Here is a 24,981-nt window from a genome sequence, read left to right as displayed (position 1 = left end):
TATGAAAGAAAAAACATATCAAATGCTTGTCATAATCATAACTCTAAAATACGATATGATAATTTAAATCATGTGCGCACCGGTTTCACTTTCACGGTAAAGTGCTTTCATGTCATGGCTGCCGTCACTTTAAGGGAAAAAAAAAAACATACAGTATCTGCCAATTCACTGCAAAAAATGCTTTTCTTGCTTAGATTTTTTGTCTTGTTTCTAGTCTAATTATCTAAAAATTATTATATCAAGACAAGCAATATCTAGTTGTCTAGATATCTAGACAACCAAAACATATTGTCTTGTTTTAAGAAATATTATGCCAATGTTAAGAGAGTTTTTCCTTAAAACAAGCAAAATAATCTGCCAATGGGGTAAGCAAATTAATCTTGTTTTTTCTTTAGACGTAAGATTATTTTTCTTACCCCATTGGCAGATTATTTTGCTTGTTTTAAGGAAAACATTTAATATTGGCATATTATTTCTCAAAACAAGACAATATGTTTTGCTTGTCTATTAAACTCTTCATGATTTAGGAATTTTTAGATATTTGGACTAGAAACAAGACAAAAAAATCTAAGTAAAAAAATTATTTTTTGCAGTGACTTCCCACACGGCTTCTAAACGATCGCTGAACGTTATTTGCAACTTTATTATCTGTTATTCACAGCCAATGCAGGTTCTGTTCACTAAAAGTGGACATCATTGACAGGCACACACACATCCTCTCTGTAGCCTACATCATTACATCAAGACAGAAATGGGTGAATTATACCTTATAAATAAAGTATGTAACACTTTTAATGTCATTTGGAGCTGTCCGTGTTGCTGAGCAATGTATATAAAACAATGTGAAGACTTCAGCCAATACTCTTCTCTCCTGACCTTGAAAGATAATTGGTTGAATCATAGAAAAGCTGAATTAAGAGTCGAATTGAGATTGCAATCATTTTTCGATTAATCGAGCACCCCCTATTTTAGCTCATCCATGAATATGACTCCTGCAGGAGACCCGTAGAATAAAATGAAGAGGACAACTCCAATGATTCCACACTCAGTCACAGCATCATCAAATTGCGCCCTCTAGCAGTGAAAATTACATACTGTGCATTAAAATAGCTCTTGATTTTTTTGGTTCAGAACAAAAAAGTCAAACAATTACTTTAGCCTTCCTTCACTAAGCATTTACACTGTCATTTATTTTAAGATCCTAAAGATAGTAAACAGATGTGCATGCTGGGATGAATGAACACATTGAATATGTGTACATCTCATTGCATTGCATTTTTTTTACTAGTGATGAGCTTATAAATGTGTAAAAGACTCAAAACTGTGCTAGTGTCATTGTTTGACATACAAACAAGTAAGATCTGCTGCAAGGAGACATGTTTCCGGCCCCTGCGTTGAACCGGAATCTGCAAAATCAATATAATGTGAAATAAAAAGCATTCTGTTCTATTTACGGTTGCATCTTTACATCATGTCCTGCTTTCAGTTCCATGGATATCTTTGGTCCACATTGCATTTATATTTCAGTCGGATATTTTAGTTTGTTCAAATGAACTGCACGAAATGAGCCAAATTCAATCACACAAGAATTCGTTTTAATTTAACCCAGCCTGCCAAGTGTGAAAACACTCAAAAAATTTAAGGCCAACACTGTTAGGTAATTTTAAAAGGGTTTGTTGAAGAATGGTGTGCCTTTATTTAATGGACCAGTGAGCAAATACCTAATGGACCCAGAACACCATGGCAACTGCATACTGTAGTAACACTTTATAAACCACTCAGGACACCTTACAAACCACATACAACAGCCTGTTTTAGCAACACCTCTGCAAACACCCACAGCACCCTAGCAGTGTGCCAGTGAGATCTGCACAGGTAAGCAACATTCACACACACTTTCTTCAGGAAATATTAAATATACCGTTCCATTTTGCACTGTGTCTGAAAATTAAAGACTCGATTGAGTACTTAGACTTTACACCATATTCATTTACAGCCAGGGTTTTCGACTAAATGTCAACGTTAAAATCTAAAGTACATAAAACATACTGTAAGTTTTCATTTTATTTATTTCTTGAAACTGACCAAAAGTGTTTTTTGTTTTATCAAAAGTGACCAAAAGCATCATAAAAGCTACAGTAACTGATCAAAAGTGTCATTAAGGGCTTTGGGCTATATTTTGACGGTCCATGCGCAGAGCGCAAAACGCAGGGGCACAAACGCTTTCAGGGCGTGTCAGAACGCGTTTTTGCTAATTTAAGGACGGGAAAACCTACTTTACGTCATGGTGCATGGTCTATAAGGGTTGAGTTTATTTTCTTAATGAGTTATAGGTGTTTTGAGAATAAACCAATTAGAGTCTCATCTCCCATTCCCTTTAAGAGACAGCTGCGTCGCGCCAAGAGCGCATTCGCTATTTACAGGACGCAAAGAAAGTCTAAGTGGAAAAAATGAGCATTTCACTAGCAAACAGTTAACAGGAACTACTTTCGCTCTTGGATAGGGAAACCTTTATGCACAGACATCAATTAGCCTATAAATCATTTATTTTGTTTGTTAAGCGCAAATATTCGTTTCAAAACTATTTCTAAATTCAGTTCTAATTTCCAACGAATAAATGAATAATAATAACAAAATGAGCACAAAAACCTGAGTTATATCCTAAAACCTAAAACCTGCAGGTGGGTAAAATCTAAGCTTGTTTTTAATAAAACAAATATAAATATGGATATAATAAATAATACTGCTAATAATAATAACAACATTATACAAAAGAAAATTGTTATGAATGAACTGAAAAAGCCTCCCGAGATGAAGAAGACATAAAAGCAGTGATTTTTCATATTTATGTAGGCTAGAAAATAATATGTTTTGTAATATATTAATCCTTTATATTTATATCCTATATCTATTCTTATTATATATCCTATATATATATCCTTAATATTAACATTTTTTCATATGTAAAGATATTTGCCTATTGCTCTCTTGTGCGTATTAAGCAGTGCGTAAGCGAGGCACAACTCTGCGCCGGAGTTTAGACCGGGTTTGTTTTGGTCTAATGAAAAATCTATTATAGTTTCTCAAAATAGCAACGCGCCAGCGGTCCGCCTCAGAACGCCTCCCTTTTTAGACCAGAACACCTATGGGCGCACAAATGAGCGCTTATGCATTTGCTATTTAAACAGCGTAGCGCAACACCTCAAAACGACTCTTGCGCCAAGCTGAAACTACCAAAAGACTATTGCGCCGCGCCTTGCGCCACACTGCGCCGGGTGTATGATAGGGCCCTTTATTTTAACGATATAGGTGCAAAGTCTAAAGTGCAGGGCGCAAAAGCATTAAGGGCTATCCGATTCCACTTTTGCTATTTTAAGGTCGGAAAAATACACTCTGTAAAAAAATACTAGTCTATTTCACAAAAAACTGTGTTTGTGGTCTGAAAATTGTAACAAAGTGTGCCAAACATGTCTACATACCTTCTTCATTGAAAAATGAAGATGTATGAAGAATAAAACGTAATCTTTCATAACAAATATCAATGTAACTGTAGAAGCAATAAGATCCTATTATGTTTTACTCTCTCTTTATACATTTATTCATTTATTTATTCATTTATTTATTCATATACAAACATATATACATATATGTATACACTACCTGTCTAAGTTACTGTATGCACCATTTGTGTGTGTTTACAATGAAGTCTGTGTTAAGCAAATAAGTAAAAATCTTGTTCATTAATTCATTCATTTCTTTTTGGCTTACTCCCTTTATTAATTCGGGGTCGCCACAGCGGAATGAACCGCCAACTTATCCAACATGTTTTTAAGTAGGTAAAGCCCTTGCAGCCGCAACCCATCTCTGGAAAAAAATCATGTACTGATAATTTACTTTTTTTTTGTTTTGTTTCTAGCTTCAAAAAAAAGAAAAAAAAAAACTGCAATCATAATTGTCCATGACAAAAAAAAAGATATCCGCATCACTGCTTAATCTATAACTACATAGATATCATACCTGTAAATATATACATATAAAAATGATATGTATATGATACAAATCAAGCTTGTTTACTTAAATCAGTGGAGCTGCATCTCTTTTTACTTTCTACAAGTTGAAAAGAGCAAATCATCTCGTCCAACATTATAACAGCTCCAGCTCGCAACGGGATGGGCTGCACTGACTGTCCATCGATCGGTTTGGATTTCCATTAAAAGGAGCTGGGCACAAGGACTGACTGATTCAGAGCGAGTGCTTTTGGGAAGAGAGTACACTAGAGAAAATAGAGCTCCTAAATAATCAATGATTGAGGGAGTAAATCAGCCAGAGTGAAAGAGGCCGAAATGTGGCCGTCAATTAATTAGGACATCTGAGGGAGTCAGATTCCATTTCTGTAGCCCACCACTCACATGCAATATCAACAGCATTAGCGCAGAGACTGGCATACAACAAAAAGATTTGGTCCATTGAGAGATGGGTTGCTGCTAAGTGGGTATAAGGCTTTCGCAAATAAAAGCCTGAATTGTAAGAGCTGGGCGATGTGGCAGGAAATACAGCACAGACAGGGTAATGTGAGAAAAATATGTCGAGATATTGCTCTACTGTACATACAGTGTTTAAATTTACAGTAGAAAAAATATATATAATGCAACCTTTATGCATCATACACACTTACATTTACATGTTAAACTATACAAAATGCTTTTCAAAGTTGCAGTTTTTTGTCAGGAAAGTACACTTCCAATCAATATATCTGATTAAAAAAAAGTAAGTTTTTTTTAAATTTTTTACAGTGGATAAGAATTTAAATGCAATGTTAAGTTTGTGCTTGACTCTTATTTTCAAGTTTATAGCATCCTTTTGTTATTTTGGAGATAATAGTTTCCTGCTTTTAATTGTTGTTACAATGGTTTTTGATAGTCATTTGTTACTTTGCTTACTGATAACGTTGTACACAAGTGTCCTCATCTCCGAAAAAATAACACATTTTTTTTTTGTTGCATGAAAGTCACCATGTCAGATTATGCAATTTTATCTTTTCTTAGATGTTTTTTTATCTTATATTTTCTTATCTTTGACTTGTCGTGGGTAACAAATGTGCCAGACTACATGTTCTTTTACAATCAGTCATCCCATGACGTTTACTACAAGCGTTACGGAGAAAATGAAAGCACATCAGAAGCAAGGAAAATACAGATGCTCAAGACATAATCTTAGAAAATAATGATATATTTAAAAATGTGCAAATATATGACAGAGGTTTGTGATACAACAATTACAGTAAAGCATAATGAAATCCTTATTTTCCACAGAGCGCACAGTTGAGTAGCCTAGTGGACAGGCACAAACAAAAATATAAGTTTTAATTTATAATTTAAAAATAACTTTGAAACAAATTTCGCTTGGTATAATTTGTATCTTAATTTTAATGTAGTTTCTGTAGGTCAGTTATCTACAAAAAAGAATAACGAAAAACATCCTAGGTAAAGTGCTTCAAACCAAATCAGCTATATGCGCCAAAAGCACAAACTGGTTTGTTAAATAAAATACAATATTTACAGAATCAGAGAAACTTATATTTAACTTTTTGTTTTTAATGACAAAATCATCCATTGCAGGTGAGTTTCAGCTTAATTAGCTTAAGCAAGTAATTTAAATAAGCAAGACAGGATTTTACAATGTATTAGTAGCACTGAACGTGTTTACAGATTACCTCGGAAGAACAGACTTAGTTGGAAGGCTAAGAGAACACAGAAACTCGTTGTGAGAATATTTCCCTTGACTCGTTGTCTACATATTTTGCCATTCTGTGAAATAAAATTGCTTAAAAAACTTTAATATTTTAGAGAAAGTAGTTAAAGTTTGCATAACCAATGATTGATCTTATCCATCCATAAGTAAATATGCAGTCTATTTTTTGACCTGATTCACATATTAACGGTATTAAAGGCAACACCTGCGACTATAACTGATAAAGTATGTGCTCCTAATGTCCAGTGTCACCCACGTGACTGAAATCGTTGTGAAGAAAAATCAAACATGCAAGGCTTTCTGCGATTGTGTCATGAGGTATCACAGACATAATTTCGGTTGTCATGAACTATGCCATATTACATGAGAATAAACGATTGAATCATGATGCCTATTTGTTGTTTAGGACTCCCCATGACACCCTATACGTCAAGGAAATCATGCCCAAATCATGACTAAATCTTGTGTCCTGACCGAGGCTTTATTTTTTTTTTACTTATTTATTCTATTTAATGCCCAGATGTTGTTTTAGTTCCTTTGTTCTCATCTTTGGCATTGTTTGCTGTGTATTCTTGTATTCTCTTCTCTAGTGTAAAAAAATAAAAAATAGGAAAAAAAAACATGTCTGCTGTTAAACAGATCCTGGATCTACTCAACCTTCTTGTGACAGTTAAAAAGCTATTTATTATTTTTTACAAAGCATATATGAATATGATAATAATAATTACATAAAGTATAATAATAATGTATTTTACCAATTTACTGAAAAGCCAATCAAGTTTCTTTCTTTTTTTAATAAGACACAAATATTCTTATCAAGGCAAATGAATAAACATGCAATGCCAAATCTCTTTTTCATCAACATCAAACTCAAAAATGCATTAATTGTCTGCAGACTGTCACTAGATAGCATTTAGCGGCCAACTGTATTAAAGTCTGTAATGTTGCCAAGGCTTTTCTTATGTATCAGAAAACATTATGCACCAAAAAGTGAAATGATTTGTGGAGAGCAAGTAAAATCTCTCAAACAAATAAGCAAAAAAGCAGTGAAATAAAATGCCTACCATAATAAAAAAGAAAAATTATGTGACGTACAGTAGATTAGCTCATTCATGTATTTTATTATGTATTTTACTATATCTAAACTTTTGAAAGCGTGTTTCATTTGCACAAAAATAAAAAAAGATAAAACTATTTCTTTATTTAACAATTTATTTATTGAAAAAAAAAATAAATGAATAAATAAATGAATGAATGAATAAATAAATAAATAAATAAATAAATAAATAAATAAATAAATAAATAAATAAATAAATAAATAAAAATTATTCCTGCACATCTGTGAATGGGAAACTTTTTGACAATGCTGAAATCTATATGCAAAGCATATTAAAAAAATTAATGGAAAACTTTTTTCATTTTAGTACATTGTTGTCTCGTAAACGCACCTTACAAGTCAACATTCAATCAACACTGATACTATTACCTTTCCTAAAATATACATCTCATGTGTCTTTGATTATTATTCATTAAACCCCTTCCATTTACTGCCTATTATAGAGGCCACTTCAATCCTATTACTGTTGGTAATAAATTTCCCTCCCTATCTTCTATGTAAAGAAAACAATTAAAAAGTGGTTACTGTTATAAAAAAGTGGTTGTTATTATTATTATTATTATTATTATTATTATATTATAATTTTTTTATATATTAATTATCTGTTTTTTGTCCTGTCTCTGTAATTCTGCTGCACTGTAGAAGCTCTGTCACTGTAGAAGCTCTGTCAACAAATTCGTACTATGTATGAACATACAGTGCATTCGGATTATTTATTCAGTGCATCCCGAGTAAGTATTTATACCTCAGACTGTGGCGATGGCTCATCTTCCAGCAGGACAATAACCCAAAGCACACCACTAAAATATCAACGGAGTGACTTCACAACAACTCGGTGAATGTCCTTGAGTGGCCCAGCCAGAGCCCAGACCTAAATCCTAATGAACATCCTAAAGTAAAAAATGTATCCAATCTGAAAATGGCAGTACACTGTTGCTTCCCATCCAACCTGATAGGTATTGCAAAGAGGAAAGGGAAAAAAAAATCCAAATACAGGTGTGCCAAGCTTGTGGCATCATATTCAAAAAGACTTTTTTTACTTTACTTACTGTAATTGCTGCCAAAGGTGCATCAACAAAGTATTGAGCAAAGGCTGTGAATACTTTTGTACATGTGTTTTAAATATATATATATATATACATATATATATACATACATATATATATATATATATATATATATATATATATATATATATATATATATATATATATATATATATATATATATATATATATATATTAGGGATGTAACGGTATCAGAATTTCACGGTACGGTAATACCTCGGTATGAATGTCACGGTACGGTATTTATTGAATTATTTACAGGAAAAAAAAAAAAACTTTTGAAAATACTCCAAAAAAGTGCCAAAAGTGTCAATGACATACAAATTAGCCATCTATCTGTTAGCTTTGAAACAGGAACTTCAATTTTAATAACAAAAAATTATTAAACCATGTAAAAAAATAAAGTTTCAATTTAGTATTGTTAAAAACTCATCACATTTAACATTTAATCACTCACTTAGATAGAGATGGGTTTAAAGGAAAATTATCATATAAATATAATCTGATAAAAGCTGGTATCTCTGGGTATTTACAATGTCCCCTGCAACAGAAAAAAACCCCTCTCATTTGGGACTGAGGATTCTGGGACAAGAGAGATATGACTTGGCCCATGTTGACAGCAGTGGGGTAACGTTGTGCATTGTCTTTCCCCCACTTGAGAAGACAAACCATGAGTGAGATAGAGATCTCTTTGCGGTACAAGTCAATGTCTGCATCAATCTGAACAGTGTGCTGTGTTTCTGCAGTCCCCATGACTGTTATTAGTGGTATTCCCCAACTTGCAGGCACGTGCAAACATAGGGCTCAACCTGTGCAGTGCACATGCCCTTTTTAGTCTTGGATAGAAAATGCCCTTCCAAAACGATCAAAAGTGCCTCCGCGACGCGACACAACCTCCGTCCAGTCCAGCCCTTCAGTAGGCGCGCGACAACACCTCTTGAGTATGCGCGCTCAACCCCCCCTCGGCGCTTTACAATACGCGCGCCAAAACACAGCTGATCAGAACGCGCGCGGCGACAACACCCGCTTTAGGTTCGATCATTTCCATCTTTTTTTCATCTCCGCTACTAGCAGCACACTCCATTTCCGCATTACTGGATCTGTAGCGACAACAGACCGCAAAGGATTATGGCCACGCCGGGGCTGATGGGAAATGAAGTTTCAGCTACCTCCCGTTCGCTTCATTCGCCTGAGCAAATTTTCTCAGAAGACCTATAGTTTTACCGAGTCATGCGACTTCGGTAATATCGAAAAAATTTAATATTGCGGTATGACGGTATTTACAATACCGTTACATCCCTAATATATATATATATATATATATATATATATATATATATATATATATATATATATATATATATATATATATATATATATATATTTCAATTTACCACAATTTCAAAAAAAAAAAAAAAATTCACATTGCCATTATGGGGTATTTTGTGTAGAATATTGAGGAATTAAATGAATTTAATCTATTTTGGAATAATGCTGTAGCATAAAAAAATGTGGAAAAATTTAATTGCTATGAATACTTTCTGGACGCACTGTACCTGCCAGTAAAGCTCTTTCTGGTTCTGATTATGTTATATCTAGGCCCAGGCAGAATCTGCAGACAATTTTTGCTATTTCTGCAAAGAAAAATCTACGGATTTATGTGGAATGAATTTTTTATCGTAACTAGGGGGGGAGGGGGGGTAACTAGGCTTCGTAACTAAAATGTAATATATTAAATAAACAAATAATATCTTTTTAACTTTTTTTAATGTTAACGATGCAAATTCAATTACAGCCACTTATTTAATAAACAACAAGTCTCACATATAATATTACTACTAAAAGACAGAAAATAATACTTAACAAATGTTATTGTAAATAAATTATATAAACATTTTCATGTTAGTCAATAATATTCACGAAAATAATTTCATGACTGAAATATTTTAACTGAATCAATATAACTTTACACACATTTACACATAAATAAATAGACTCAATGTTGGGCTGAAAATCTGCAGTAATCTGAGATCAGATTCCATGTGGGCATAGTTATATCCGAGGAATGATAGGCTGTTTCACTCTGAAAAAAGGCACATCTCATTAATTGAACAAAATGAGAATGTCTTGTCATTCTGGCTGACGTTTTTAAAATACTCTTGCAAATGCTCATGACATGCCTAAATATTTTTTGGTTTTGTGTTATTAATATTTATTTAATATTTCACTTTGAGTATTGTTTTGGACTGTTCCCTAATGCAACATAATGTCTTAAATTCTTCCTCATTATCTTCAGACTTCATATGCAGATGACACATGCACATGACAAAGTGTTACTTTAACAAGATGGTCCTGTGAACACAAGACTCCCTCCCGTGAAAGGCACCCAAAGCCGATTGCAATCTGCATGTTGTGAATATGAATCCACACAGCGCTTGCATTGTAATAATATAATCCATATGCACTGATGCCATAATATTGCTTAATAAATCATGACTTCAATGAATGACTCACTAGGACATTTTTTTTCCCAAAGCAACTTATTGTGCTAGAGCTATAAATAGCTCAAGGCTCATCGTAGTCTAAATTAGCGTCATAAAGAAACTCTCAAGGCCGCTCAGGCAAAGAATCAGCTAAAAAAAGTATTACTAAAAGTAATTTATTACACAGAAATAAAGTTTGGGGTCTTACCAGAAATTTGCACAGGGTGTTTAGATGCTAACAGCCCCTTAAAACCATCTGAGCAATTCATACAAATGTAACTGGGCAGAAAACAAACAAACAATCAAAAGGTGGCACTTTATAATAAAGATTTGTTAACTCCTAGTTCAAAAAAGATTTTTCTGTTAAAAAACTAAAACCACATGTCATCAGCAGGGAATTAAAGAATATTTTTAGCTGGTTCTGGATGAATTATAAAATGCAAACAATTTTTTGCCAGTTTAATCAAGTCAAATTTAAGACTTCTCAAGACCCCTTTAAGTCCATTATGAATTAAATTTTAAACTTATACAGGGCTAAACACTGTTGATTATTTCTAATGGCCCGATTGGTAGGCAAGAAAATAAAAAATAAAATAATGCAATTATTTTTAGCGACAGTTTAATGCGTCGAAACAGGAAAACTAGTTGTATACACTTTTTTTAACGTAGTATTTCTTGTTTTTTTATGACAAGTTTAACATTGTTAAAGGTTTATTTTTTTATTGAGACAATGACATAAAAAATGTACATTGGCTTTTGGTCCAAATTGATTGAGTGCAATGTATCATATAAGGTAATATGTTGCTCTGTTAGTATTATTATGAGGAATTGTGTAACTGTTTTTAGTTTTCTTTCCCAGATTAGGGGATTTGATTTAGAGAAATTGCTGTAAAAGATGTCGAACAGCTATTCTAAATTGTGTCTCTTTGCAATAAAAAAAAAACCTTATAAATAAAAAATATAATAAAAAAAGTTTTCTTGAGATGGATTGTTGGTGATTGGATGGATGTTGGCTTTACTTGGACAGAGAAAAATAAAGAGCTGTTTAAAATGATTTAAGACTCACAAGAAAATATTTCAGTGAATTTGAGGACTTTTAAGGGCCTAAAATTTTGTTTTTTAAAAATTTACGATACCCTAAAACAAAATGCTGCACATGCAAGTCAAAAAAAAAAAAAAAAAAAAACTACACAGACATTAATGCCCATAGCTCCTGGGTACACTTTAACACTATTTCTTTTCATTATAACTCACAATCCACAGCCTCAGCAAATGATTATAATGTATATTATAAGCGACCATGAATATTAATTTTGTCTTTGTTTGTTTTTGAACTCTAAAAGTAATGTAATTGGCTTGCAGTTTATGAATCACCAAGGATCGTCTTTAATGTTGTTTAAAGACAAGTCACATTCTTGGATGGCATGGGGGTAAGTACATTACCAGCAAATTTATATTTTTAGCAGCGCTATCCCATTAATTACATTACTTAACATGAAATAATCCACACTGAAATGTTTTTTTTTTTTCCTTCAAATTTTGGATTCTTTTGATTTACTAAAAAAAAAATTAGTTAAGTGCTTGTAAATAATTTATTTGGGCTCAATTAAAACAAACAAATTAAGGTGAATATTACTAAATGTAATTTGTTTGTTCCAATTAATTTTATTTGATTTATTTATTTAAATTTTGCAGACATTTTTTTGGTGTACTTCTACAGCATCATTTGACTTAATGTCTTTTACTAATGCATTTCAAAGATAACAACATTAACCAATGTGTTTTGAACTAACATGAATACAGACATTTTCACTTACTATAAGGTTATTAAAGTAAAAAGATTATTGCATTCTGTTAATGCATTATCTAAATCTATCAATTCAGGCCCTACTGTAAAAATGTTGCTTAAACATCTTTCCGATGACCTATGTGGAAGCAAGAAAAACACCATGTGGAAGTGGTGAAAAAAAATTTTAAAGCAGTTTAAAGAAAAGCAAAAAAGTAATAATAAATTAGCAATAATTAAAATTCCCTGCCAACAACACATTCGCTCTTTCACAGTTCACGTTACATTGTCTTTTAATATCAGGATATCAGTCTTTTTTATATATTTTTTTATAATATCAGTCTTTTCATATATATACAAAAATCAATAATGATGAATAATAGGCTATTATAACAGCTTTGGCTTTTCACACAGACAGATATTACTAAATAAACTAAACTTATTTTCAGGCTCAATTTATAAATATATACTTCTGAGGCATATCATTAATAACCTAATGTATTGCTTTTACAAGGGCGCTGTAATAAAGTGCTTTCCATTTTCTGTCATGCAAAAAAGCACAGTGTATCAAATGAAGTCGTTTGGCACGGAGGCGCAGCTACCCTCATAAAACACCCATGCGAATCTTAAGCGATAAACAGCATCGTAAGTTCGAACCCCCAAGGGCTTCTTCGGCACTCAAATGTAAGTCTACAGCACTGGATGTCCATGTAATGCATTCCTGTGTTTGTTTAGCTCTAGTGTGATGAGCGGGGATCGATCGTCTCACCTGCCGTTCCGCGCCTGTCCCAACAGCTCCGGCTTCGAGATGTTCTGGGGTGGCTTAAAATGCGATAGAAAAGAGCTACAGAACTGTCGCAATGTCCCAAATTGCATTTTCACCTGCCCCCCTCCTCCTTTAACCGAGCACAGTAGTCTTTCACTTGAGGAAACAACAGCAGCAGCACACCCACAGACCCGCTACCGCTACATCCAACGTGCTGCCGTGTCGATCAAGTCCCATATTTTCCCGGAGATCTGATGGATGCGCGCCTCATGCTCCGCTCCTGAGGTGCTGCTGCGGCTGCTGGGAGCGGGGGATGGATTCTGTCTGACGGCGTGCCAGAGAGAGAGAAAAACAGCGCTGCATTTTTACCGGCTGGAATATCTGGAGCTGCGTCCATGCGCCACCGTCTCGCCTCGGAGAATCAGACAAACTGGAGCAGCACTGACTCTCTCTCTCCCCAACACACACCACACATCATTCCTGACGCGCTCGCACTGGCTTATTACACGGGGGTCGGTGAGAGATGCGCAAACGGGAGCGCGGACACAGCGTACTGTTACAGTGAGCTCGATTGGAAGAAGTACAGGGAGAAAGGCAGAATCTTGTGAGATATGATGCCTAAATGTGCTGTCTAAGCAGTCAGCTTACTAGGTTTTGAGACACGGCCAGTGCGCCGGAGTCTAAATCAGGAGACGCGAAAAGCACCGGAGGAGCGCGCTCAACAGTGCACGACTGATATATGTTCCACCTTTGTGAACAATCCTTGTTTTGTCTTTTACCTTCAAATTTAATCACTTCAAGAAGTGGCATTTCTAAAGGATCTGGCAACCTAAGGGCGTCTCTGTACTTGGCAAATCGAATCTTCTTTCAGCTTGAGATGTGAGTATGTTAATTTAATTTCTTATGTTCTGAGCACTGGTAAAATGTTGAACCATATTTTTCTCAGACATTTCCCCGTTTTATTTATTCATTTCTCTGTTTGTCCTTGTCATCCTCATTACAAAAGCTAATCACGACTGCCATCATCATCACCATCCTCTCTGACATCACTACAAGGAATCAAAACTCAAGAATGTAATTTACAAAATAATTGAAACACAAATTAACTCACAAGTGATTTTAAAAACATGTTCACACTGTAACGCCACACAACTATAACCAATCACACTAAAATATAACAAAACCTAAACTATAGTAAAAGAGGGTTGTGTTCCTTTTATTATTAGCACACATTTCAGTTGTGTTATGTCACTATAAATGCTCAAGCTATTTTAAAGCAGCCCGATTCATAAGTATATTTAATTGTTGTTGTCAGTACTTTGTTTGTCCACAAGGACGTTGAACCAATAGTATCTGGCTGCAAACTTGCACATGTAAGCTAAGATGTTCAGTCTCAGAATAATTCACTGAATAAAGCTAGTGACGTCACTATGAAGGGTAGGGTTATGGGCGGGGTAAGTTGTACACATTAAAAGCCATTCTCCAGTAAGCAGAACCATTGTTTAATAGACAAAATTCAAACTATAAAAACACCAAAATACCGTAGACGTGAAGCCATCATGGAAAAACAACAAACTACTGAAGACAGCAAAAACAACAGATGCCCACATTAACAAAAAGGCATTTCGTTAGAGCTACAGTACAAAGTTAATTACCATTTCAAATCTGAATTCAAACATCTACGCTATCATACTCCTAAATGACAGCAGAGTGTATTTCTATTAAACCCTTGGACATGTGTGAGCACAACGATACATTCAGATCTGCATTTGACCTAGATAGAGCAGTTGACGTGGCTATGAACACTTCAGATGTTTTTTTTCTTTCACATACATCGAAATTACCACAGGAGTGGAGTTTACATATAAACTGTACATGATGTCTACAGTAGCAACTAAAATAAACCAAATTACAGTTTGAATCTAACATAAAGCTTTAAATGATGCTTGTATCAATTTCACTGTTAGTAGGTGGAAAACAATTTAGACAGAAAAAGATGCAATCATGAGATTTATTAGGATAAGTAGATTTAAATATGGTACAAGAGGAAAAAGTTAGAAATATAGCAATATTTATATTCACACTAAGGATGCTCTGATTTTCTGGCTGCTGAAAATTATCTGGTAAAAATGGCTTTTTCAGTTTTCAGCCAAAAGAGAAATACTGACAAAAATATGCTTCACCTCACTTCCCAGCAGTGTTTGCACTGGTTTGCTTGTCCTCTGGCCCTACTAATGCTGCGTTCACAGCAGACGCGGAAGAAGCAGCAATCACAAAAAGAAGTAAATAGACATCCTGCGGCGTGATACACGCGAATGAGGTGGCGCGAATGATGAGTTTTCGCACAAATGAAGTGACATGAATTGAGCATTTTGTGCGATTGACGTGCTAAATGTGCGTTTGACTCAAAATGCTCAAGTTGTATCAACTTGATCAACTTTTCTTTTGTAGGTGCATGTTGATGATGTAGCGCATGTTGTTGGTGTCCCAGGGGGCAAATATTCTTGCCGACACCGGACAACAGTTGATCAAACTGGGCTCGACTCAGTCAGAAGCACTGCTGAAATTTTCCATCATCCAGGTGCAGTTTCTGGAAGAGTTTATGAACTCTAGACCTCTGAAAGGATCTAGTGGACTCAGACATGGCTCCAAATGAATCGACACTGTTTTTTAACCTTCATAAAGCACATAAACATTACATTTACATTTAGTCAGTATCAGATCTCTCAATAAAATTCATGTTAGCCATTTAACAATGAAGCTACAGTCACGGGGCAGATAGAAGACCCCCCCATGACGCGAATCCATGTTTATTGGTCAGTGAATCTAATAAAGCGGATTTGATGCACAAATGAATCGAGTAAACTCGAAATGTTAATGCGTCTATTTACAAGCGAATACCGAAATTTGTGCGTACTGGGTCTGGTGTGAACACAGCATAACTGTGCGATATGAAGAGGCTCTTACGTTAAAAGTAAAAGTAAAATGCACCACACTGTAAAACCCATTCATTTCAATGGCTTGCAATGCTCACAGCAGTAACAAAGCAGCAGAACACACCGTTGACTAGCTTAAAGTTCAAAATAACAACATTACATTCTATGTATATTCCCCTTATCTACCCATATATTTATGTATGCATTCAAAAGGCATGCTCACCGGAAAAGTAAAGTCCACACAAATAACGTGTTGACAGTAGGACTGGGCGATATTGCACAAATAATTATCACGATACCATGTTTCATATTATCCGATGACGATAATTATTGAATATTTTTAAACAATCCATTAAGAAATAGAGGATATTTTTTCACTTTATTTTAATTTACCAACATTACTAAGGCAACTAGTTTTAATAGTCAAAAACAAAAATATTTAAACAATATATTTCATCTCTTTTTAAAAAAAATAAACATAAGTGTTCAAGAAACTCTTAAATGAAATGTTACAAAGTGTGTGCAATGGTAAAGCATAAAAGCTGAACAATCAAAGAAAACTTTAAGGTTGATCAACATCTGAAAGGTTTGAATAATAATGATGCAGTAAACCTCAAACTATGTAAACAAAACAAATTATGATAAATAAAATCTGAGCTTTCTAGTAAAGGAACTAACTATCATTATTCAAATGCTTATTGCATCATTACAAAATGACTACATTACCCCTATGCTAAAAAATAATTCAGATGGGGAGCTAGTGGCTGGGATGCACAAGAAAAGAAACCAAAAAGCCACTCTGGTAACATCCTTTTTTTATTTACAATCTCCTCACTGTTGCTATGCAGCACTCATTTCAGTGTGTTGTTATTCTGACTTTAAGTGACAAGTTCTCGAGCTCCCCTGGCATCACTCGTAACTAGGCGACCATCAATCGATTTCTCAGAGGATGACAAACAGACAAACCATTGTTGCAGCTCTGATACAAGTTTATGGAGAAAAGTAAAAACCGCTGCGGTGTTTGTCTGAGGTAATTAGTCTGCCGTTATTACTAAAATGTGTATATTCCATACAAAGTGTAAAGCAGATCAGTTAGTTCTACTAATGTATTGCGGTGCGCTCACAGCATTCAGAAAAGTTCAGCCAGTCAATTAGGTGCGGCTGGAAAATGCATCCGATTCATGTGCGTGACGCTCCCATATATGCGTCATCAAGACAACTATAGCATTTCATACCAAATCTTTTTTTTTATTGATATTGACAATGGGGTTTGATCAATAAATATTGATACCGATGGTAATGCCAGGACATTTGTTAGTTGACAGGACATTTGTGTATTAGTGCTACTGTGCTGTCATGGCACTGCTGGTACAGTAACCTGTATGTCATCTTAGGTTACATCTTTTGGTGCTTTACATTCATGAAAAAAATAGTATGTGCTGGAATGATTATAAATATATGCTTCCTAATATTAATGTGGAACTTCTAAATTAACTAATGCATTTAGTGATTTATAAAACAGCTTTACCATGTGAATGGGGAAAGTAGTCCATGCACAAAAAATGTCATTAACAAAGGAAAGAAAATAAATAAAATAACATTGCCATGTAAATTTACTTTGAGTTTTTTAGTTTGGCAAGTCGTAAACATCTGCGTGGAGGAGACAGATGGAGAAAAGAGCTAAACGGAATTTAACATTTGATTCGTTTTTCACAAATCATTTATATTGTTTCTCTTGCCATATAATGTCATGCATATTCATGGATGTATAAATAACCATTTGATGCTCATTGTATGCATTTTGCTCAGTTAAAACAGCATGTATTGCATCACTTATCAACATAGCATGGTAAACGATTACAATAGAGCAAGTAATGTTCATACAGCTGTCATCAAATGAGATGCTATGCTACACAAATGTCTTTAATACATCAGCCCTTAATACGATTTCCCAGTCAAATTGGCAAGAATAAACCTTGTGTCCTAAATGATCCCATTCTTGCTGACAACAAAGCGCTTCAACACACAAAAAAACTAATAAATAAATATAAATTACCATAACGTTATTCCTTGGGGCCATTATTTTTATATAGTAATTGTGTAAAGGTTATATTTGTTACCAATAGGTGTGTTGTTTAATTGGTTGTGACAGCAACTGTAAATATGTTTACTTTAAGTATGGGAGGAATGTAAGGTAGTGTATTTTAGAATTGCGAAAAACTGAGCATAATTGAATGTACTAAAATCCTAGGACACAGTAGAGCTGCACAATTATTCGTTAAAAGATCACAATCTCGATTCGACCCCCTAAACGATCTTAATCCAGGATTTCTACAATTCTGTCAATCATATTTTCAAGTTCAGGAGAGAAGAAAATGCGGCTGCACGAGTCTTTTCGTTGTTTAACACACGATGCTCAGAGACATTGACACCTCCGAATGATGTCGAATGAGTCACATAATGTACTTGTAAGGTATAATTCACCTAAAAATGTCATTTTTGTCTTCATATAATGATGTTGATAATGATAATGATAATGATGTCTACTAAATGATAGACGCGCGCCCGTCTACTTTAGTGAACAGAACCTGCATATGTTGCGAGGAACAGGTAATACAGTTATAAAGAATATTCTGTTTGTAGCACAGAGTGATCGTTTAGGAGCCGCGCGCGAAGTATGAACAAGCGCTTAGCAGTCAAAATGAAACCAAAAGTGTGCACTTCATTTAAATGATCATATCGCATTGTGATTACGGCAAGCATTTGAAACGTTTTTTCTTTCATAGTGAACCCACAGTTGTGCATGAAAATAAATGTTTACAATGTCCGTATAACTACTCTAGCCTATATATTGTTGAATATAATCTCATAATGGCAAATGTCTGATTTTACCAGTGAAATAATTTGTCTAATATGACAGATTGCATGCATATATCTCAAACATAATAATTCAACATCATAATTATTATAAGTAGAATAGAACTATTTATAAAAACCAGTAGACCTACACATAATATTATTATCGATGTTGTGCCATTAGTTTGTTTTTACCATACATTTTACATATACAGAATCGTGAGAAAATCGTGATCTTTATTTTAAGCCAAAAAAAAAAAAAAAAAAAAAAAAAAAAAAAAAAAAAAAAAAAAAAAAAATCGCAATTCTCATTTTAGCCAGAATCGTGCAGTTCTAGGACACAGCAATCATGTTTCAAAAATAAAAAATAAACAGCAACATTCAAGAAATCTACCAGATGCATATGTAGCAGCACTCAGAAAATAGCCCAGACAGAACTCGCTCCATCTTTGCCTTGTGTAGGAAAATCAAGCAGTCAAAATGATTATCATCATCTGTCTAAGCTCAATATGTGCGAGTCTGTCTGACGCTGATGTGGCCTCTGTAGTCACTGCACTTTCCTCATTAGTTCCTGGACCACTTACAGACCCTTAATGATCTGCTGGAAACAGTATGACGGGATCGCTAGTCCACTTTATGAGTCAGACCAGAGATAATGATTACTGCTGCTTCTAGCTTTGTAGTGAAAGATCAGACCTACACATGAAGGTTGTTGTGAGCATCACTTTTACTATTAATATGCTATCTACCTACAAATGATCCTAAGCATTGTTCAGAAACCATATCCTGCATGAAACAGTTGTAAATGCACTTCTTAATGTGCACTTGTAGTATATTTAGTTTATTTATTTGCAGATAATGAAATATTAATGAATATAACAACATTCAAAAGTTCCTATGAAATTAAAATAACGTTTTTTTTAGATGTTACTTTTGAAAGTAATTCATTCATTTGTTCATTTTCTTTTCGGCTTAGTCCCTTTATTAATCATGCTTCACCACAGCGAAAAGAACCGGCAATATATCCAGCATCTGTTTTACACAGCGAATGTATTTTCAGCCGCAACCCAACACTGGAAACTTTTGAAAGTAATGCATTACAGTATTGAGTTGCTCCCATAAAAGTAACTAGTGGCTTTACTTGGTGACATGTGATGTGTTACGTTATTTTTGAGTTACTTTTGCGTTACTTTTTTATTACCTGGCTAAGGCTTGATCTTGAACGTTGTTTTTTTTTTTTTTTTTTAATAGAGGAGCTCAGCAATTAACAACACACGCACAGCAAACACCTACTTTTACCTTTAAAAACCCATAAAAAAATTACATATTTTAGGATAATGTTTGAGAACTTTCTGACCCTTGAGTTATACATGCCATAAATACAGATTATTGAAAGGTTAAATCAATGTGTTTGCTACTTTTGTACGATTTGTCTTAAGTTAAATCACTGTCCATTTAGACCAGGGGTGCTCAATCCTGTTCCTGGAGATCTACCTTCCTGCAGATTTCAGTTGCTACCCATATCAAACACACCTGAACCAATTAATTAGGACCTGAACACCACGTGATAATTACAGGCAGGTGTGTTTGATATGGGTAGCAACTGAAATCTGCAGGAAGGTAGATCTCCAGGAACAGGATGGAGCACCCCTGATTTAGACTATAGCTGCGTCCCAAATCGCATACTTATGCACTATTCTACGCCATTTTGTAGTATAAATAGTGTAAGTAGTGTGTTCACACTGAAAACTCTAAAAAAATTAAGTGCACTTTAATTACCCGGATGATACACTCATTCAGGCGCTAAAATGAAGTGTGTAATGATGGACACTTCACGCACTCAACGACCGCAGGTTTGCTTACGTAGCGGAAAGGGCGGAGCTATCGGATGCACATGTTGGATAACTTTATTTATTTTGGTTGGTGAAAGCAAAATTCTCCAACGAGAGTGATTATAGCGCCTCTGATGGTGAATGCGGCAATACTCACGGCAGGTTTTATTTGATAGTTTGGTCATTTATTTCACTGATTTGGCAACCATCAAACGTCATCAGGGAAACGGTTTGAATTTCCGCTTAGTAAAAAAACATTAGTGTGCCATTTGGGACAACACTACATACATATACTTTCCTGTTGAGTGTGTAAGTGCATAAGTACATAGTGCATGAGTGCATAGTGTATAGTGTGCCATTTGGGACGCAGCATGAAATCCCCTTTTCCTTTTCTTCACTGCCTTTAAAATATTGAACACATTCTCTCATTGACTGCGTGATTCATTGTGACTATTCATTCATTCATTTTATTTTCGGCTTAGTCCCTTTTTTAATCATGAGTCGCCACAGCGGAATAAACCGGCAAATCATCCAGCATTTGTTTTACATAGCAGATGCCTTTTCAGCCGCAACCAATCACTGGAAACTTTTTAAAGTAATGCATTACAATATTGAGTTGCTCACAAAAAAAGTAACTAGTGGCTTTACTTGGTTACTTATAATGTGTTACGTTATTTTTGAGTTACTTTTGCGTTACTTTTAATTACCTGGCTAAGTCTTGATCTTGAACGTTGTTTTTTATTTTTCCTTTTTTTAATAGAGGAGCTCAGCAATTAACAACACACGCACCGCATACACCTACATTTACCTTTAAAAACACATAAAAAAAAATTATATATTTTAGGATAATGTTTCTGAGAACTTTCTGACCCTAGAGTTTTGTACGATTTGTCTTAAGTTAAATCACTGTCCATTTAGACTATAATCCCCTTTTCCTTTTCTTCACTGCCTTTAAAATAATGAACACATTCTCTCGTTGACTGCGTGATTCATTGTGACTATTCATTCATTCATTTTATTTTCGGCTTAGTCCCTTTTTTAATCATGAGTCGCCACAGTGGAATGAACCGGCAAATCATCCAGCATTTGTTTTACACAGCGGAATCCTTTTCAGCCGCAACCAATCACTGGAAACTTTTTAAAGTAATGCATTACAATATTGAGTTGCTCACAAAAAAGTAACTAATGGCTTTACTTGGTTACTTATAATGTGTTACGTTATTTTTGAGTTACTTTTGCGTTACTTTTAATTACCTGGCTAAGGCTTGATCTTGAACGTTGTTTTATTTTTCCTTTTTTTTAAATAGAGGAACTCAGCAATTAACAACACACGCACTGCGTACACCTACATTTACCTTTAAAAACACTTAACACCAAAAGCAGAGCAGCATTATATCACAACCTTAAATTTTTTCAAAAACTTCTTTACATGTCATGATAGACTGAAGTGAAATTAAACATTTCTGTTGTGGCAATATAAAGCGTCCCATTTGTGGCTTTGTTATTCATTGGGTATCATTCAGAAGGGCTCATCCCTATGCCCTAATCCCTTCGGAGGGCCACTCTGAAGGGATTAGAGCATAGGGATGAGCCCTTTCAAAGTGCATCCACCTAACAACTTCCCTACTCTGCCTAGACTGTCAATCAATTGTATCATTTAAAATGCTTCACTCCAAAGGGCCCTTTAAAGTGGCCAGTTTTGAGCACTTCAGTTTGGAACAACACTCCAGTAAGGCAACCATTACTGTTTTCACTCCGAAGTGTACTTTGGAGGGTGATACATCCCAGAAATAGTCTACTATGATGCACGTTACAAAAAACAAACAACAAATTTGTTTTCTCATTTTCTATTACAAATCAGCACAACATCCTACATCACACTGATCATGCAGAAACCCATCTGAAATCAGTCTAAATTTGATATAAAATCCCCATAAAAGCATTTTTTTATTTATGAAAAGGATTTTATAACAAAGCAATTCCAAGCATCTTCACTGATACAAAGTGCACTAGCAACTTCAAAAAATTTGACAACATCAATTCTCGACAAAATTAAACTTAGCAACATTTGAACTTGAGGCCAGGCAAAGTGCAATACTGTAGTTTACTAACCTGTCTGTGGGGATCCCTGAACCGTTTCTGAGAGGGTCTTGGTATGCTCCGGCTGGGCCTCTCCTTACTTTGGCTTGCGGTCCTGACCTGGAGCCCTCAGGACCACTGTAGAACCATGCTCCAGACTTGGTGAGGATTTCTTGTTGTTTTCGGCACAGGTTGCATACCCACATTACCTACACAACAGATGACAAATTTAGTGAAATACAGAAATTCATAAGAAATAGGTAGCAATAACATTACAAAATAAAACCAAGATGTTCAGCATTTATCAAACTTTGGTCATTTTTGTATCAAACAGATAAACACCAAGAGCCCTATCAAATACCTGGAGCAGTAAGGCGCAAGACATGTATAGCGTAATTTGTTGCAATTTTCTGACCAGCGCAACAGTAATTTTCATGTTTTGCCCCATGATGTTTAAATACTGGGCAGCACGGTAGCGCAGTGGGTAGCACAATCGCCTCACAGCAAGAAGGTCACTGGTTTGACCCCCGGCTGAGTAAGTTGGCATTTCTGTGTGGAGTTTGCATGTTTCACCGTGGTTACATGGTCTCGTCCAAGTGCTCTGATTTTCACCAGAAGTCCAAAGACATGTGATACAGGTGAATTGGGTAGACTAAATGTGATTAAATGAGAGTGTATGGGTGTTTCCCTGTGATAGGTTGCAGCTGGAAGGAGATGGGTCTGGCTGCAGACCTGGTGCAGTGCAATCTGGGCTGCATCCAATGCTTTTTAATGGGCTCACCTAACCCCACCCCTAACCCTACCCGTCACAGTGACGTCACTCGCTCAATTTGAGTGAATTGTGTCTGAGATTGCATCGCTGAGTGATGCAGTCTCAGCTTGCATCCAGATACTATTGGCTGGAAGGGCATCCGCTGTGTAAAACATATGCTGGACAAGTTAGCGATTCATTCCGCTGTGGCGACCCCAGGTTAATAAAAGGACTAAGCCAAAAGAAAACGAATGAATGAACGAATGAATGTTAAAATAGCAAATCCATAAGCCACTTTGTCGACTGTTCCATTCTAAAAAGGAGGTGTGTGAAGGCGCATTGTTGAGGAACTGAAATAGACTGCACCACTGACTAAATGAGAGCAGGTCTAAAGTCCAGCGCAAAGCAGGTTAGTTATTCACATATGCAGACACACACACACCATACAAAATTATCATTTTCTACTGTACATATAAACACCACTACATCTATGCCTTCTTCACCTTTTGTCACTTTATTCTTGACAATTTGCATTAGTATAATATTACTAGTATCCATTACATGCATATTTATATTTGTTTTAATAAAAACAAGTTTAGATTTGTTTTCATGACAGGTTTTGGAGACATATGGGTCACCGGGGCACGGACACAGGGACGTGCGTTTAGAAAGAACTCAGTTTTTTGACCACACTTCATTATTGATGTTCATTTATTGGAAATTAGAACTGAATTTATAAATAGTTTTGAAACAAGTCTTTGCGCTTCACAAACTAAATTAAATATGTAGGCTAATGAATGTCTTCAGTGGAGTGAGTTTTAACCATTTTCTTACTCCACGAAAGTAAAGGAGTAAAGAGTATAGGTAAAGTAAAGAGAAAGTAAAGAGGTCGAATGGAGGAGGCTCATTCTTTATCCTTGCGCAGACGATCTGTTTAACTGTTTTCTCGCTAGTAAAGCTTTCACTTTTTTTACTTGCAAAGTCCGGCATGTAAATAGCAAATGCACCATGGTGCGACACAACTGACTCTTAAAGGGAATGGGAGATGAAAAACTCATTGGTTTAATGCTCCTTATACTCAAAACACACCCATAACTCATTAACAAAAATAAGCACAACCCTGTTAGACCATGCGCCGGGGCACAGAGCATTATTTTCCGTCCTTAAAATAGCCAAAAGTGAATTCTGACACACCGTTAATGCTTTTGAGCCATGCGCTTTTAGAGCCCCAAGTGTCTGTGAGAAGACCCTGGCTACAAATGACACCATCTGTCAATCTATATTTGTGTGGTCAAGAAAATGGCGAGTAGATACTTGCAGTTATCACAGAATTTTACTCTGCTAAGAAAGCATTTATACACACACATACATCCAACTGATTGTATGCTATGTTGTGGTTTGCTGGAGAATGGAGACTATCCTAAGAAAATAATAATAATAATAATAATAATAATAATAATGATAATAATAATAATATGAAATAAAATGTATTTAAAAATACCTGTGTGAAAAATAAGTGAGATTAACTGTAATGAATGAGCACTTTTATTTTTAAAC

At 35.0% G+C, this 24,981-nt stretch overlaps 1 protein-coding gene and 1 long non-coding RNA gene across 44 annotated transcripts in view; one reads left to right on the top strand and one right to left on the bottom strand.

Annotated features, from left to right (window-relative positions):
• Window positions 1-24,981, bottom strand: part of rims2b (regulating synaptic membrane exocytosis 2b) — a 254,309-nt gene that overhangs the window by 182,927 nt on the left and 46,401 nt on the right. For all 43 annotated transcript variants that reach the window (XM_073931581.1, XM_073931575.1, XM_073931579.1 and 40 more), the window contains one exon: window positions 22,707-22,882. In XM_073931581.1, coding sequence (XP_073787682.1) covers window positions 22,707-22,882 — 176 coding nt within the window. The remainder of the gene's footprint in view (window positions 1-22,706; window positions 22,883-24,981) is intronic.
• LOC141379031 (uncharacterized) overlaps window positions 12,764-24,981 on the top strand; it is a 58,980-nt gene continuing 46,762 nt past the window's right edge. The window contains exons 1-2 of the long non-coding RNA XR_012394953.1: window positions 12,764-12,849; window positions 12,940-13,849. This is a non-coding gene — a long non-coding RNA (uncharacterized lncRNA). The remainder of the gene's footprint in view (window positions 12,850-12,939; window positions 13,850-24,981) is intronic.

Source organism: Danio rerio, chromosome 19 (assembly GCF_049306965.1).
Source record: "Danio rerio strain Tuebingen ecotype United States chromosome 19, GRCz12tu, whole genome shotgun sequence".
Classification (NCBI taxonomy): domain Eukaryota; kingdom Metazoa; phylum Chordata; class Actinopteri; order Cypriniformes; family Danionidae; genus Danio; species Danio rerio.
This window is presented reverse-complemented; position numbering and strand designations above follow the sequence as displayed.